Source organism: Trachypithecus francoisi, unplaced genomic scaffold (assembly GCF_009764315.1).
Source record: "Trachypithecus francoisi isolate TF-2019V2 unplaced genomic scaffold, Tfra_2.0 Lachesis_group10, whole genome shotgun sequence".
Classification (NCBI taxonomy): domain Eukaryota; kingdom Metazoa; phylum Chordata; class Mammalia; order Primates; family Cercopithecidae; genus Trachypithecus; species Trachypithecus francoisi.
Window position 1 is genome coordinate 56,700,288 of NW_022681455.1, and position 18,096 is coordinate 56,718,383.

Genomic DNA, 18,096 nt, shown 5'->3' on the forward strand with positions numbered 1-18,096 from the left:
ATGATTCTACTCACATACCTCAAAATATGCTGTGTTCTCCTTTATGTGCTGCTCCACACACTGGCAGAGCTGTAAGATCCAGCTCCACTGCGTCTGCATTGCTGCTCTGTAGGCCTTAAAGATAAAACAGAGCCATTTAACTAACTGGAGAGAAACAAGGCACACATACCTTTTGATACTGATGCTTCTAAATGCTAACTCCACTATCGAAATAGATGACCAATTGTTTTGGCAGAATAAGACTTGAAAATCAGGGCAGTGACTGGGCATGGTGGCTCATGCCTGTAGTCCCAACACTTTGAGGGGCCGAGGCAGGCGGATCACCTGAGGTCCGGAGTTCAAGACCAGCCTGGCCAACATAGTGAAATCCTGTCTCTACTAAAAATACAAAAATTAGCCAGGTGTGGTGGCACGTGCCTGTAATCCCAGCTACTCGGGAGGCAAGGCAGGAGAATTGCCTGAACCCACGAGGTGGAGGTTACAGTAAGCCAAGATTGCGCCATTGCACTCCAGCCTGGGGAACAAGAGTGAAACTCCATCTCAAAAAAGAAAAAAGAAAAGAAAAAAAGAAAATCAGGGCAGTAAAATTTTCCTCTTACCTAAGTCTTCTCACTTATACAAAGTCAGTCCTAAAGTTTAAATACAAATTTTTAAACCACGCAAGTTGATCTATTTTCAATTTTAAGCTTCTTGAAATTTCTTCTTAAAATATAAGAAAAAAATTAACTCTTGCTACAGGAAAAAAAAAATCTAAAAACTAAAATAAATGCAAGCTATCCCTCCTATTTACAAAACCAACTCCTGACTTCTTTGCCACCAGCTCTTACATCTGCTTTGCAGAATCCTCCGATATGTTTTCTTTTGTGGCACATTCATCTCTCCTTTCTCTGAATTTTTATGGTGCTAGATCATAAAATATACCTTCTAACACAGAAATACATGGTTATGTAGTTTTCTCTTTGTTTTTGCTGGGGTAAGGTTTGGGGAGGGTGGAAAAGGAAATGTGTGTACTCCCAAATTAGTGTAATTCTGAAATTATAATGATGATAATACTAGGAATTTTTATTTTCATTTTAAAAATGTGTTTCTTGAACTTTAATTCAATACAGGGTGTATCTTTCATGAGGGTAAACAATATTGTAGAAAGGATACCTACTTCCTTAAGGAAACATGAAATACTCTTTTCTATTTAAGGTGCAATTCACTGATTTCCAGAAGAGGGCACTCGAGATGCTTTAATAACTTTTAAGTAAGCCTGTCATTTTTTCTCCTTTTGGAAAAGCTCATTCCTGCTGAGCTATAGTTAGGCAGCGTTTCCGAATGGAATGCATGATGCAGCATTGAAAATCTGGCAACATATCATGATCATATTCTACCTCAAATTAAGCTACTTTCAGTAAATTGGCTAGAAAACATGTATCATATATTACTTTTTCATATAAAACATTAAACAGTATTGATAATTAACTAAATATTACCCATGTACCCAAACAAGACACTGGATAGGCCAATGGGATCATAAAGATGACCAAGGTTTCATTTTACTTAAGAAATTTTTCATTAATTAAATTATAATTTCTACATAAAAGTGATCAGAGTGACATTCACATGTTCCATTCCCATCAAAATTCTTGGCCCATAATCATATTTCGTAACAGTTTTCATCTCTCTACCCTAAGAAATACTCTTTTTTTAGTTTAGTAGTGTACAAAACCACATACCAGGCCCTCCATTATTCTACTTTCCTTTCCCGAAAGGTTCCCTACTCTTCTACGTTTTTAACATTCATATGTGACATTTCATGTAGACACAAAACTGTATTTTATATAAAAGATCATACATACCATCCTTAAACTTCCTGATGAGCCTAGAATTATACTAATATTTTGAGTTATTATGATTTCAGTGAACCTATCAGATTCCTTTCCTCAATTGTGAGTTTGAAGCATGACAACTTTCAAGACAAGCATCATTTTTTTTCCTCTGGCAAAATATCACATCTGACTGCCCATGAATGACAATCCCTAAGCCCATGTGTGACAATCCCTACTTTCTTACATAACCCCCCATCCTCCATTCAGAAAGTCACTAACTCTGTCTAATATACAATTTAAAACATTGTTCCAACTGCACAGGCAACCTGATAAATCCCATCTCAATTTTCCGCTTCTTAACTTGAAATGTTCACTGCACATTACAAAGCCTTGTCACAATGCTGTCCCAATACACCTCACAAAACCAGAGCATAAATAAAAGTAATAAACTGAATCGTAACAGCTGATATTTTTTTGAGAACACATAATGTACCAAAAACTATACTAAGCAGTAAGAGTAAATTATTTCCTTCTTATTCTCATCACAACTCTATGGATTAGAGGTAATTTCTCCCATTTTTGGTAGGAAAATGAGGCTTGGCAAGACTATGTCACTTGTGCAATGTTACACAATCAGAAATAAATAATATCGCAATGCTTATACAGAGAAGGTATACATATAAAGGTATTTATATTTACAGTAATACATCTTCTCAGCCAGAGGCTGACAAGGGTACTTTTATTCTAAGTGATGGGTGACATACTTAGAGCCAGAGAACAGAAGGCAGTCAGTACAATTTGTCATAAACATTATTTTTGAGCCAGGTTTTAATAAAAGTTAGATGGCTTGTAATTTTCAACTGCTCAGCAATAAAAGAATCTGAAGGGAAATAATCATATCAATATTCAACTAACACCATTACACTGTCCAGCTTACCTCAATAGTTAACCGGGCTGGATGGTTTTCTAGAAGTAGCTGCTCTGCTATCTCCTGAACTGATTTAATATTTTCTTCCTTTTGATCAAGTTCTCTCATTAATTCCTTCAAGAAAGAATTAAGAAGTGTGTTAGAAAAATATATAAACCTAAAATGCAACCCTAGTATGCAAGTACAAAGGGTGTACTTACAGCATGATAATCTTTTTTCCTAGCTATGTTGGTGTTTCTCTCACTCCAGTCATAAGCAACTTCCTCCTCTTCTTTTTCATTCAACCAAATAAGTTCATTAGTCGCACGACTTACAAAATTATGGAGTGTATCAAGGTGCCGTTCCTGATTCCTGGATGTATTCTTTAGTAAGGAAAATCATTATAAGAATCACGTTTTTGCCAAATATAGATAAGGAAAACAGAAGGTTTAAAAAAAAAAAAAGCTTACCAAGAGTTTTGCATACTGACTCTCTAATCTGTGCAACTTTTCTGCATAAGTCAGTTTAAGAGGTGCTGTCATCTGAATCTATGAGATTAAAAAGACACTCCAGTTAGGAATCTGAAGGAATTCTGACTCACACTTAATGTATCTATTATTGATTTACAGGGTCTTTATGTAAAAAGCAAAACAAGAGTAAACTAAAACAAAATATATACAAATTTTAAATTCACATACCTCACTGATTTTAGCTTCTTTGAGGCTAGATTCAAATTCTTCAATAGCTCTATGAACATTTTTATGATTTTCTAAATGGCTTTCAACACTTGACAAATCTGAGCCCCATTCAGTGCGGTCCAGTTGTACCTTCAAACAGTAAAATACTGAGTTTAGAAAAGAAATTGCTAACAATAAAGATGGAAACACTCAGGTAAAGTAAACTTTGTTTTACCTGCATCTCTTCAACCCAGTTCAAAAGATCCTGAACAAATTTCATGTTGATTTCCTCTTCTGTTAAATTTTGATCTAGCAAAGAAGACTTTAGAAGAGGTTTTCGGATCTGCATCAACTTCAGAGTTTGCAATGAATTTGGCTCTACTCCTGAACTGAAATTTGGAACTAATCCTGATGGGAAACCAGGTGTATAAGCTGGAGTGACAGACGGAGTCAGGCGGGAAGTCATCCCTGATGACAGGCCGGAAGTCATACTAGAAGAGGTTAGGGAAGGTGTTAAACTCTGGGTCAGCCCTGAGGTGAGACTAGGGTGTAAGGTCTGCGCAAATCCTGAGTTTAAACTTTGAGTGATTCCTGATATCATGAGCTTTGTCTGTTCTGTTGTCAGCATGCGTCCTTTGCTGTATACAGAAGAACATTCATTTCTTAAGGCCATAATTTCATCACGCAGTTTTGCAACCCTAAAAAGAAAATCCAAAGGGATAAGGTGAAATACAAAAGGCACTTGTCACAAAGAGTGAACTCTAATGTGAATTATAGGCTTTAGTTAATAATGATGTATCAATATTGGCTTATCAGTTTTAGCAAATGTGCCACACTAATGCAAGACGTAAATAACAGGGGAAGAGGGAGGTATAAGGGAGCATATGGGAACTCTGTATTCTTCACTCAATTTTTCAGTACGCCGAAACTGCTCAAAAATATAAACAAGAAAAACGAGGAGATAATAAGTGTAGTTATATTGGTAAAATTTTGAATCATGATTTTTTTTCAATGAGCACTGTACTATGAGGACTTTCAGTCTTACTTGTCTTTATAACTATCATTTATAATGAATACAGTTACTATAGCATATGATCATTTTTACATTTATGTATATATTTTTCATATTTTGAATTACTATAGATTCCTAAAGGTGAAATTACCAGGTCAAAGGATCATTTAAAATTTTTACATTTATACATTCATACTCACACACACAGAAAGAGAGAGAGAAACTATAGCCTGAAATATTCCATACCTATCCCCAAACACACACTTCTCAGTGATAAAGGTTTTCATACACATATTTTCTTTCAAGATTTTGTTATGAACATTTTCCTAATAGGATAAACCGAAAGCTAAAAAGCTGAATTAAAAATGACACTTTTTGGCCAGGCACGGTGGCTCATGCCTATAATCCCAGCATTTTGGGAGGTCAAGGCAGGTGGATCACTTAAGGTCAGGAGTACAAGACCAGCCTGGCGAACACAGCGAAACCCCATCTCCACTAAAGATACAAAAAATTAGCCAGGCATGGTGGTGAGTGCCTGTAATCCCAGCTACTAGGGAGACTGAGACACGAGAATCACCTGAAGCCAGGAGGCAGAGGCTGCAGTGAGCTGAGATCGCACCACTGCACTCCAGCCTGGGTGACAGAGCAAAACTGCATCTCAAAAAAAAAAAGACACTTGTCTTACATTTTTTCTCTTTCAAACATCCCATGAATACTTTAAATATATGTAAATGTATGTGTGTAACATACATACATCTAGTGTATTCATTTTAATGAGTTAGTTACTGCAGCAGTATTATATGTACCATAAAATATTTTTTCTATTGCTAATCTTTAAAAAACAAATATCTACTTAAACACCAAAATATACAAAAATGTGACACACATTTTCAACTAAAAAAGAGCAAAGAAATATATTTCATAAAATTTTCATATTCTACATTCCTATTTCAGTTATACAAAAAAAGGACAGAAAGAATAAGTAGCACTCTTACCTCTGTACCAACTGATCTGCCTGGTAGTATTTTCCATCAATAAGAATCTGTACATCAATTACATGCTGGCGTAAAAGGTTCTCACATTCAAGTATATACCCAGCAATTTCTGCTTCATTCTGAAACTGCACTCCTGATTCTAATCTTTTAGAATCCTGTATTTTAGAAGAACGCAGTATTAATTCTGTGAAACAAGTTTAAAAACTACCTCAAATATAAAACATCAAATATTGGAACAGAGGCCTACTTGGGCTTTCTTTAGTTTTCCTTGTTGGTTCAAAAATATGTTTTCCCTCTTCTTGTCTCTCAGAGAGCAAACAGCAATCATAATCTTTAACAAACTTTAAGTTTCAGTGGAGAATAGTACCAAGAATCAAGCAAACATTATGCAAAAGTTTTAGTTCATCCAAACGCACAGTGAATCCTCTACACCACAACTTCAATGGCTCTTAAAATTAACTTACAGACTGAAGAGCATTTCGAGCAAGTATTAGTTTGTCTTCACAGATGACACTGTCCCTCTGAACTCGGTGGGCAATCTGTTGCAACATTTCTAACCTAAAAGATGAGACAAAATAAAATAAAGCTTTTCCCTTTGAAGTCAAAGAGCTCGCCATTCCTGAAAAGTGCTGCCCATCAAAAAGTAAAACACAATCCCACACCAATGATTCAATACCTGCGTCCATCAAAGGATTCATTGCCGAAGCTAATGCAAGAGTTGATCAGTGTTGGACCATAATGAACCGAGAGAAGATTTTCATTCGAATCAAGACTGGTTCGAGTGCTGGTAGTGTTACTAAACACAGAATCACTGCTACGGTAACTATAACTACTACTGTGCATTTTTATTCCTGAAACGATGTTCTTTCTCTGACCATTCAAAGTAGACTAAAAGGTAGGAGGTCTGGAAAAAGCTCTACTTCTAATGGTGAAAAGTGGCAGCTGAATATTACAGCTTTTAATGGCTCCTTAAATATGCTTCAACATGCATATGCAACACACAGCAAATAATATGCTGATAACTATTCAAAAGAATCTAGCCTAAAGCCATTCGTTTGCTAGCTGAGGTTTTGCCTTTTGTAGCTTGTATTAAAACCCTACAAGTATGAACAAAGCAGGCAGATTGGGCGTCACCGCAAAGGATATGCCAAATATTTGCACTAAGAGTCATCCAACAGCAACCACCTAAAAAACAACTCAGATGCCTCACAGATGTCCAGGACAACTAGTAAAGATTATTCTGGCAATACCAATCATTAGCTAAAAGAACACAAATATCCAGTCATAGTCTGACTTCTGAAAAGACCAGGTCTGTGCTGAATAATGTAAGGAAGGCAAACAGCTAGAAGTTATGAAGTACCTATAAACAAACGAATTTGATAAGAAGGAAGTACACTTCCATTTTAACCACCAGGTCATTTGTTTATCAGGTTAAATTAATGGAAAAATATCCATTTACTTTTCTTTATATGACATGCTCCCAGTAATGTTACTTCTAAACCTACTATAAAGTGCCAAGTAGAATACTGATGCAATGCTTACAAATTTGTCTGTGCTTGTTTTTCCATTCTATAGGGTATTACATGGCATAAGAACACTGACTCTTTCCCATTTGTTTTTCATAGACTTCCATGCCACAGAGCTATTATTCGCAATACATAGACAATGCCAAAAAATTCGCATGAAGAAACATGAAGGCATTTATCCAACCAGGCTCCTAAATATTTTCCTACCTCCAATAACACTGTTACTTCTACACTCTAAGAATAGATATTTTTCTTTTTGGGGATCAAGAAAGGGGAAACTTGAGAGTGCCACATCAATCGCTTCTCAGCCTGTTGGCTAAGATCAAGTGTGAGAGTACCACATCAACTATAGTGAGTGAACAGAACAGCTCAGAACAATAACAGTGGCACCTATAAATAATTATTATGTGCAATAAATTAATCATTTTAGATACATAACTCAATCTCATAACCACCCAATGTAGTAGGCACTATTACATCCTGTTTACAAATGAGGAAACCGAGGCTTAAACAGTTAAAGAACTTGTCTAAGATCATACAACTTTGCAGGCTGAGCTAATAATCTAATTTAAAACTGAGTGGCTTCTAGGCCCTGAACTCTCAACCACTCTCTGCTTTCTTTTATGAGCATATCTTAAAATTCAGCTACTATTCTGATGCCTAAAAATCTACTCTGTATCCTCTGGAATACTTCTCCATTATTTCAAATGATTAACATAGTATCTCATTTCAATCACCCAGAATTACCTCTTCCGTAAAAGCTGCATCCTGTATATTTCTGGCTTGTTTTGGTTTTAATAATCCAGTTATGTACACTTATTATTACAGTTTAACATAAATCTAATCAGTAATTTAATAAAGGACTGACAAGTTAGACTTGCTCTCATATATTTATTTTATGCATTATTTCACAATGTTGAATCTTGAAGTCAATGTGTAAGGCACAGAGAACATGACAATACTGAGCACCTCTAATGTGTGTCAGGCGCCGTGTAAAGCATCGGCAATACAAGGGACAGAAAAAAACAAGGGTTTCTCTCCACATTTTTGGAGATCATATCTGTGGAATAGGCAAGCCTTAAGCAATAACAGAAATAAATATAAAAATACAACCAAGATAAGCACTATGAAGGAGCAATACATGTAAACATGAGAATTCTAAGCAAGATATCTGAACTAGCCTAGGAAACCATGGAAAGTTTCTTGAGAAAGTAATGTTGGAGCTGAGATCTGCGAACGTTTAGGTGTAAAGCAGCCAGTGTAGCTGCTGTGCAGAGAGCAAAGGGGCTGGAAAGTTGTGTCTGACCACACAGGCCTTACCCTGTAATATGGTTTGCCTGTGTCCCCACCCAAATCTCACCTTGAATTGTAATAATCCTCATGTGTCAAGGGTGGGGTCAGGTGGAGATAATTGAATCATGGGGGCAATTTCCCCCGTACTGTTCTCATGGTAGTGAATAAGTCTTATGAGATCTGACGGTTTTGTAAATGCGAGTTCCCCTGTATAAGCTCTTGCCTGCTGACATGTAAGATGTGACTTTGCTCCTCATTCGCCTTCCACCATGATTGTGAGGCCTCTCCAGCCATATGGAACTGTGAGTCAATTAAACCTCTTTACTTTACAAATTACCCAGTCTCGGATATGTCTTTATTAGCACCGTGAGAATGGACTAATACACCCTACAAGGTCTAGTTCCTATAGACATCATGACTAATAAGGAACACAGATCACAATACTCAGGTACCAGGTTAAGACTGTAATGGAGACAAATTCATCCGCCAAACATTTCCTGAAGATTAAATGGTACCTTCCCAGGCAACTGGGTGTAGTGAGAGACAAAATGACAAAGAGCTAGTGATGATTTCATGGAGTAAACGCACTTGTAGAAGTGTGGCAGAAAGGGAACCTGAACTAACATTTATTGAGTGTGTTCTAGATGCCATCCATCACCCTTTAAATGAAGGCAAGCTAGATTTTGGTTTCCACTCCCCCTTGGAAAGAGAACTATAGCAAAAAAATGCAATAAGAAATAAAATCAGTTCCTTGTTGACCTGTAAGCTTTTAGATCCAGGCCCTGGTGACTTAAGGTCAATATGAGAAATCACAAGTAATTTTGACTGGTTTTAAAACTGTAAAGCCTTATTAGATGAGACTTCACATACCAATCCAGCCTTACTTCACTGACTGACTCCTTAAAATCTCTTAGAAGAGTTTCTAGATAAGAAAATGCAGGATCAGAAAGATTAAGTGACTTATCCAAGGCCATGTAAACAGAAGTTTAACTTAAGTTATTTCACAACAACATAGAGGCTCCCTCCGCACTTGATATTCATGGCAGAAAACACCTCTGGCCTACCTTTCTACTTCTGGACGAAGTGCCTTCTCTCTCTCAAGCATGGCAATAATGAGTTTCCCCCACTCTTTTTCTATGTCATTTGGATGATAACCTTGAAGGAGCTTGATGCGTCCAAATTCTATCCAAATCTTGAGAAAACAAAAAACTTTAATGTGAAGCAAAAATAAAAACAAAAAAACAAAGATTATGTTTGACAATATAAAGCAAATCTGAGCTTACCTCTAATAATTTATACAGACGCTTAATTTTTGATTTTTCTGTCTCCTTTGGTGGAATTTCTGTTTCTTTAAACTGTAAATACTGATTATAAAGTGCCTAAAATAAAAAGGACAAGAAATTAAGGACCAAACTTAAAAGATCTGTTTTCATTATCTCACTAAGTCACCACTTCAAGTGTTATGTACTGTATCATATGCAGTCAATGGAATTCCTTTGTTAAACTGACACTCAAAGACAATACCAATTTCCAGCCAGTTGGTGACGTGGGTTATCTAAAATTTGATGAGGGTGTAATTATTGATGTGAGCCACGCTTTAGTGCCACAGGGGGATCTGGATAATAACAGACCATGCAGTGTTTACTAGTGCTCTACTAAAAATCTCTCATCCTCCAAACAAGAAAACCTACCCTTTAAAAGATGCACTTCCCAAATGCTGTACTTTAGCTTTCAGTCTTTGGAAAAATAATTTGAAGCAATTCCCATAGAGAAAGGAATAAAACCACTCTCTTCTACTGCATGGTTCTATCCTTCAGAAAAAAACTTCTTAGCAGAAAGGGCTAAAATTTGGTTTCAATGTCCCAATGGCCAATGTAAACAGATTTTTTTAAACAAATGAAGGTAGATGCTATTAGTTGATGGGGCTATTATTACAGAAGTTTCAACCGTATAATTAAATTGTTATCTAGTTTGTATGTATTAATTTGGGAACTTCTTAAATATAGTGTATTTAGTAAAAGGGACCTTCATACAAATTATGTAGATAATGCATCTCCACATTTAATAAAATAAGTGTGTACTAATTACTTCATTCTAATTCATGCAGCTGTAAAACAAGACCCTGTAAATCTTTAGGATGACACATTTCTGAAAGATTCCATTCAAAGTTCTGCTAATGCAATTATCTGGCATTTTCCCATGACGTATTTTCTTTTCTAATCTATGTTTTGTTCTAGTCATCAGCAAGTACTCTGATCACTTCTTCTATAACTAAGGATCTACACTAATCAGAAGCCAGTACAATTCATCCACGGGTCTGAACAATAGAAATGCATTTGGAAATAAATGTATTGGAACATGAAATCTGAAAATTGTTTTGAAATCAGAATACAATGTTTCAGAATGTCTGCTGGTCATTAAGCACCGAATGCTCCTATGTGCTAAACACTATTCATGGCACCACATGGTAGTTGTAGGGAAATGTTTTCCTGCCCTGGAAAATTACATGTCCATGTAGGGAAACATCATACAAACAGCTTGAGAACACTTAAAAAGTATCATATCATCAGATGCCAAGTAAATTCGTGCCAAGGGCAAACTCTCTGTGGCAACGGGAATGAAAGCTGTTCCACAGATGTTCTGTACGGATGCAGGAGCACAATGAGTAACTCTAATGGAGCTCACCCTGAGTTATTACAGTTTTCTCTATCCCAGTTTGATCATGAAAATAAAGCTTACAAACCAAGGAAGTAAGGCTTTGTAGGCAATATTCGCATTATCAGCTTCTAGAAATAAAGTAGACCACCTTGCTATTATAAAACCAAATATGCAAAAGAGACAACTTACTCTTTAATAAGTTTACATATTTATAATGACCTTTTTTTTTTTTTTTTTCAGACGGAGTCTTGCTCTCTCACCCAGGATGGAGTGTAATGATGCGATCTCGGCTTACTACAACCTCCACCTCCCAGGTTCAAGCAATTCTCCTGCTTCAGCCTCCTGAGTAGCTGGGATTAAAAGTGTGTGCCACCATGCCAGGCTCATTTTTACGTTTTTAATAAAGATGGTGTTTCACCATGTTAGCCAGGCTAGTGTCAAACTCCTGACCTCAGGTGATCCACCCACCTTGGCCTCCCAAAGTGCTGGGATTACAGGCATGACCCACCGCACCCGGCTTATAACGGCTTTTATATCTGCAATGTCTGCCTCAAAAGCGTGCCCTAAGTTTTTCAGTATTAGAAAATGGTTTACTAAAATATAAATTCACTTATAATGGAAGTCATACATGTATTTTCAAATTCATGGTGAAATACAGTGTGTACCTCTTCCTGCACAAAAAATGCCCTCTGAAGTAGTTTTTAATAGGACTCAACCACAGGCATACCCCCAATCCAGTGCCACATTTGTGTGTACTTCCCAGGGGCCCTCCTACCTCAGCCATCCCCGGGGACTCCAAGCATTTCCTATGTACTAAAATCAATTTGACAATGTCAGTTTCAGAGACTCTCTCAAATTAAACCTTTAACCTCTCAACCAAAGCTGAGAGACTACAGCTAATCTGTTTTAATTGTTAATGTTTTACCTCCATTTTCTCTGTGTAACAAGAGAGATGAGTAAATAAAAATTTTGCGCCGGGCGCGGTGGCTCAAGCCTGTAATCCCAGCACTTTGGGAGGCCGAGACGGGTGGATCACGAGGTCAGGAGATCAAGACCATCCTGGCTAACACGGTGAAACCTCGTCTCTACTAAAAATACAAAAAGTAGCCGGGTGAGGTGGCGGGCACCTGTAGTTCCAGCTACTCGGGAGGCTGAGGCAGGAGAATGGTATAAATCTGGGAGGCGGAGCTTGCAGTGAGCTGAGATCCTGCCACTGCACTCCAGCCTGGACAACAGAGCAAGAATCCGCCTCAAAAAAAAAAAAAAAAATTTTGCCTACTTATTATTGGCTTTCCAAGGGCAACTTTTGTTGAATTTCTAAAATTACAGAATTATTATAGCATTACTTAAGGGTTTGTAATCGAATCAATCCTATGTAATTTCTATAGTGACACTAACCTTCAGTTCCACAGGATTATTAGGAAATGTTCTCTCAGACATTGTGGTCACATGGTGTCTAATCCATTGGATGAGGTAGTTCACCATATTCTGGTATTCAATCCATTTGACTTCAACATCCTAGAACAATCAAATGATAGAAAAGGTTCACATCTGTAGATAATAACATTCATATCTAAGACAATTTAGTCGGAAGTCATTCTGTAAACGTACGTATTTGAAGCCTGACAGAGAGAACCAGCTAAATGTTTTCTTACTTTCACCCAGCCCCAATCCCTGTCACATAAACACCTTTAAAAAGATGCTATCAACATTTGGCCACTAACACTAGCCTTATGAGTGCCAATTCTGATCCAAAGAAAGGGGCTGCCTGGGGTATTGTATTTAGAAGACTTCTGAGGCTCAATCTAAGCACTACAGAAAAAATCCAAAGTCAATTTGGGGTGTTTACCAGGGCTCAGGATGGGGGAGTAACAACTTGCATAAGCCAAGTTAGTTGCCATCTTTGCCAACTATTTTAGATCTAAATCTACTATGTATCTGAAACTCAAAAGACTTACCCAACATGTAGGAAACAAGATATGTATGCAAACTACAGGAAATGTATATGGTGGGATTATCCAAGTAACTCATTAGGCAAACTCTAAAAATGGAGGAAACTGGAAGGCTGACAACTGCTCTGTTTAAGTATTTGATGAATGCTTATTATGTTCAAAGGTTGTGCTGAGTGTTACAACAAAAAAAATACTTTAAGACATAATACCTATTGTCAAGGAGTTACTGTCTAAATGCAGAGGCAAGAGAGATACATAATATAAACAGGCAAAATGAACAGCAGTATTTAATTAAGTGTTGAAATGCTGAAATAAATGAAATGGGTAGTATATGCTAGTTGAGATAAGAAATCAGGCAAGCATATCTGTGCCTTAAAATAGTTTCTAAAGGCTTCTTGGGAAAGGCAGCATCTGAGATGTTCTGCAATGACCAGTAAGTAATTATTGGTGGGGGGAGGTGAGTGGGGGCGCTGAAAAAGTGGACAAAAGGGGAGTCCCAAGTGAGTAAGGACATTGACATGGAAATGCCCTGTCTACCAGTAAACAGTTCATATTGGGAAATCATAGCTAAAAAATGTAGATAAACAGAATAAATATATGCAGTTTTAAATGTCAGAATATCTAGATTGCATTTAACTTTGCAAGGAATATGTAGCTACTGAAAATTTTCAAGCTAAAGACATCAGGTTTTAGACAGATTAATTTGGCAACAGTGTGCAGAGGCAGTGGGAAGAACAACAAAATGGAGATGGAAAGCTGTAAGAAAGCTATCAGCCTAGTTCTGCAGTGATAGGCAGCAGGATCAACATGGAGGTAGTGAGAAGCAGCAGCAAGAGATGGCCAAAAGAAACATTCTGAAGCAACGCTCAACACTGAATAGTCAGGGGTGAGCATGGGAACAGGCTACTCAGGGACCCAAAGAGCATAAAGACTTTGAAAAGAAGAACCTGAGGAAGAATATGGAAACAGGTCTAGAAACAGCACACAGAACTGACAGAAGCAATCAGAAAAGAGAGCTCCTAATCTAAGGGAGCTGATCCAAGATGAGCTCCTAAGTCTTCAAAGTAATGTAGGGGGAAAAGGTATCTGCAAAGGGGAAGGCAGAAATCCAAGTGAAGGGGCTCATTCCCAAATATGTGACACATCCAGGGTTTCCTGTTCTCTTCCAGAAATGCATAAGCACTTGTTAGCATAACCACCAAAAAAAAAAAAAAAAATGCATCACTGAAGTGAATTATACAAACCTTTAAGAAATAGTAGACTAATAAAGAGCTGAAAGCTATGTGTCAGAGACCTTCCCTGCTTACTAAGTGGCTCTGCTACTTTGGTCAAATTCAATAACTTTCCTCTGGGGCCCTCCTTTAAATCCTAAAAATGTTATCTAGCCAACATTTCACAGAATTGTATGAGGTAACAAATTTGAAATTGTTTTCAAAAGTGAGATATTCTATACATACAAAAAGATAGCAAATACAGCAATGTAAAACAGCACCCAGCTAAAAATGGAAAACTCTAAATTTCAGAAAGTTAAAGCTTTTATTTATAAAATTATCAGTAACTATAAATAGTCTCTTTTATTTATGACACAAAAGTTTTAATGAGTTATACTTTAAATTTAATGATAGAATAATATCATGAAATACACAGAATATCAATTCATCAAACAGCATATTAACTCAAATTCTTTAAAATATATTCAACATTCAAAAACTGCAGAAAACATTATCAGTAAATGCAGTCAACTGGTCATTACTGAATCAACAGCCTCCAGTGTGGAAAAATCAATACTCACATTTGCACCAATGCCTTCCCCACCTTCAGGGACTTTAGGAAATGCATCATAGAGAGATGATACATAAGTTATTACTGATTTTTCATCAGGTGAGGAGACATCGACATCTAAAAACAGCAACATAAATCAATTATTTCACGAGGTTGATAAATTACTTTTGGTCAGACTTTCATGCTGGTCCACATATAATCAAGAAAACAACTCACCTTCAGGGTCCAGAAGTCTTATAACACCAATTTTTTCTGCTACATAAAAAGCATGCTCTAAATTTGCAAGGTTGCTTTGAACAGCAACAGTATTCATATCTATCAGGTCCGGCCTAGGAAAAAATTCACTGTGTTAATTAGGCTTTCCCATGTGCCAATTCAACATTACATTTATATATGTTTCCATTTACATAACAGCATCTGCTAATATTAATACCACGCCTGCTTTAAAATGCAGACACTTTCATCAAACATTTAACATTGCTCACTTATCTCAGAAACTTTTGTATCTAAAGCAAATATAACAAGGAAAATATAACAATTTGAACATACATAAATTTCAACAAAGTCTACAAATATATCAGTCAGAATACATATGAGTATTTGTCCTATTCAACTGATTTAAGCTATACTACTCCAACAGCATCCTTCCAATCCAACCAACATCCTATCAGTATTTCTCCTCCAAGACAAAAAGTTTGTAGCTTAGTACAAAATGGTGTCCATGGCCTCCCCATTGCACCATACCCCTTTCACATCACCTGTCTTCTATAATCCTATTCATTCTTCCAAGGAGAGATCAAGCTCCACATCCTCTGTGGGGCCTGGCTGATCTTCCTAGCCCTTATGTCTGTCTCTGTTCCCTGCACTCATACTTCCACCCTGCATCACACGATATGGCACTTAGGATAATCGTAGGCTTCCTTGCCCTATTAATTCACTGTTTCATGTACATGCACATGTTGTTTCTCCCAAACCATCAACTCCAAGATAGCAAGTACTATGTATTTTAAAAATTTTGTCTTTTATCCTTCTGCTGAAATAAAGAATGATATATAGTACACCCTCAACAAATACCTACTGATAAGTTTGTAAGTAGGTTGGTTCCTTAGTAATCTGAACCGTAAATGAATGTCTAAAATAAGCAATAGTTTATGTTTTCACGAGCACACATGTATGCATGTGCCCCCACACATACACAGTCACACATACCAGACTTCATATCTTTCTAATTTGTGAGATTTACATAACACCCTAAACCATGCAAAAACTTTGAAGCTAGCTCTATCTACATGAGAGAGAAAAAGATTCCTCAAATACTTCTTACAGAGAAAGTGGCAAAATATGGACATTGGAGACTTCACTCAAGGCTAGACCAGTCAGGAAACTTGGATCTCAAAAACTAAAGCATTGAAAGAATACAGGAACAATGTGGAAACAGGAAAGCCTTCCAAAAGAGTGGTACTCACCACCCAAAAAAATCACTGAGTAAGAGCCTGTTGATAACTTACAAAGAAAGGCTCTCTACAAGCTCCACAAGCATTCTTGTTTGCTCAAAATAATCATTTGGGGAACCACAGAAAGAGTGGGAGGGCTCAAAGGTAGTGTGGGAAAAATGAAATGCAAATGATTTTGTATACTACTTGGCAGGCTGCTTATACGAAAAGCTGTTTGAAAATAAATCATTAATATTAGAAAGGTAAGTGGCAATTTGTACTCTTTTTTGTGGTAAGAAAACAGACCTCTCAAGAAAATCTTATACTTTTATATCACTTTGCACTGTTCATAATCTAGAAATGTCGTTACCATTACCTACATGCTCATATTCCAGGAAATTATTAGGAAATCCTTTAATGTTTTCAATCTGCCATCAACACAATCACTCAAAAATGATCCTACAATTATTATAGGAACAATAAATCCACTGACTACTATGGAAGTAAATGACAGACCTCTAAAAATAACATTTTTTATTCACATAGAAACATACTGAAGAATCTGCCAACCTCAAGATTATTAAATAGGTATGTATAGCAGTCTAGACAAAAACAAGTATCTGAAGTTCTTTCATTAAAACACTGTTTTGTTTCTGTAAAATTTGCACCTTTTGGGGAAATAAAAAACAGCCTTTCTAAGTCTGCCAAATCTCAGAACAAGACATGGCATGTTATTATGAGAACCCTGCCATTAGCAAAGAAAGTAAACACTGAGTAATCCCAGAGGGAATGAATAAAGTCATTGAAGAATCAAGTTTTTCAACTAAGAGAATAAAACACAAAACTTCCTTCAGAATGACACAGTCATTTCAACACAAAAGCAGCTGTAGAATACAATGAGTCTGAGTAAGTCATCTCTTTTATCATGATGTTTAACACTTTAATGGAACAAAAACTGAAATGGTTTTCCTCCACTAAAAGACAGCAGATAAAGAAAATTAGTTAAACAAAAATGGGAAAAGGGAAAACTTTTAAAACCACTACAAAGCTGGGTGCGGTGGCTCATGCCTATAATCCCAATATTTGGGAGGCTGAAGAGAGCGGATCACCTGAGGTCTGGAGTTTGACACCAGCCAGACCAACATGGTTGTCTCTACTAAAAATACAAAAATTAGCCGGGCATGGTGGCAGGCGCCTGTAATCCCACCTACTCCGGAGGCTGAGGCAGGAGAAACGCTTGAACCCAGGAGGCACGGGTTGCAGTGAGCCAAGATCGTGCCACTGCACTCCGGCATGGACAACAAGGGCGAAAGTCCATCTCAAAAAAAACACAAAAAACCACTATGAAAATGTAATAGCCTATAGTACTTGAAATGCTATTCCTCCCTTAGCTCATATCCTAACAGAGTGGTGGTCCCTTTGTCTTTCAAATCTGTCTTTCCTCTACCTGCCTGAAGCAACCAGAAGAGGCCTGTGCTGTGTGTGTCCTGTCTACCACCTTCTTTATTCATAGTCTCACTGGGATAACACAACTTTCAAAAACTTCATTTATTTTTCACATATAAAAGATACTTTCATTCTAAAGGTTTCATTCTTTGTAACGCCTTTTTGTGGAATGTTAACAGGAAATGTCTTTTCCATCTTAGGTTTGACTAACCAAAGAGCATTAGACTATATTATAGTGACCATGTTCTCAAGTTATATTTTAGATAGTTGAACATTAACTACTGTAACTTGCCTGTTTTATGGAAACCTTTCAAAATCATATAATGTGATCCTTCACCACTTAAAGTAATAAATACTAGTCTTTTTATGGAAAAAAAAAGGCCATTATCTTACTTTTTTATTATTCTATGATAATGTTATCTTTTCAAAATAACCCAATCATCATGCACTATAATTCTTTAAACATGTTTAGGCCGGGCACGGTGGCTCAAGCCTGTAATCCCAGCACTTTAGGAGGCCGAGACGGGCGGATCATGAGGTCAGGAGATCGAGACCATCCTGGCTAACACGGTGAAACCCCTTCTCTACTAAAAAATACAAA

At 36.9% G+C, this 18,096-nt stretch overlaps 1 protein-coding gene across 20 annotated transcripts in view; it reads right to left on the reverse strand.

The window, feature by feature from the left end:
- DST (dystonin) overlaps window positions 1-18,096 on the reverse strand; it is a 506,627-nt gene that overhangs the window by 179,196 nt on the left and 309,335 nt on the right. For 18 of the 20 annotated variants that reach the window (XM_033217522.1, XM_033217521.1, XM_033217502.1 and 15 more), the window contains 13 exons: window positions 14,833-14,945; window positions 14,627-14,733; window positions 12,281-12,400; window positions 9,508-9,603; window positions 9,289-9,416; window positions 5,870-5,963; window positions 5,406-5,560; window positions 3,634-4,096; window positions 3,420-3,548; window positions 3,192-3,269; window positions 2,943-3,104; window positions 2,752-2,856; window positions 19-114 (listed from right to left, as the gene is read on the reverse strand). In XM_033217522.1, coding sequence (XP_033073413.1) covers window positions 19-114; window positions 2,752-2,856; window positions 2,943-3,104; window positions 3,192-3,269; window positions 3,420-3,548; window positions 3,634-4,096; window positions 5,406-5,560; window positions 5,870-5,963; window positions 9,289-9,416; window positions 9,508-9,603; window positions 12,281-12,400; window positions 14,627-14,733; window positions 14,833-14,945 — 1,846 coding nt within the window. Of the gene's footprint in view, window positions 1-18; window positions 115-2,751; window positions 2,857-2,942; window positions 3,105-3,191; window positions 3,270-3,419; window positions 3,549-3,633; window positions 4,097-5,405; window positions 5,561-5,869; window positions 5,964-6,081; window positions 6,452-9,288; window positions 9,417-9,507; window positions 9,604-12,280; window positions 12,401-14,626; window positions 14,734-14,832; window positions 14,946-18,096 lie in introns of those variants that run through there. The other 2 variants (XM_033217519.1, XM_033217520.1) reach the window with 2 other exon arrangements.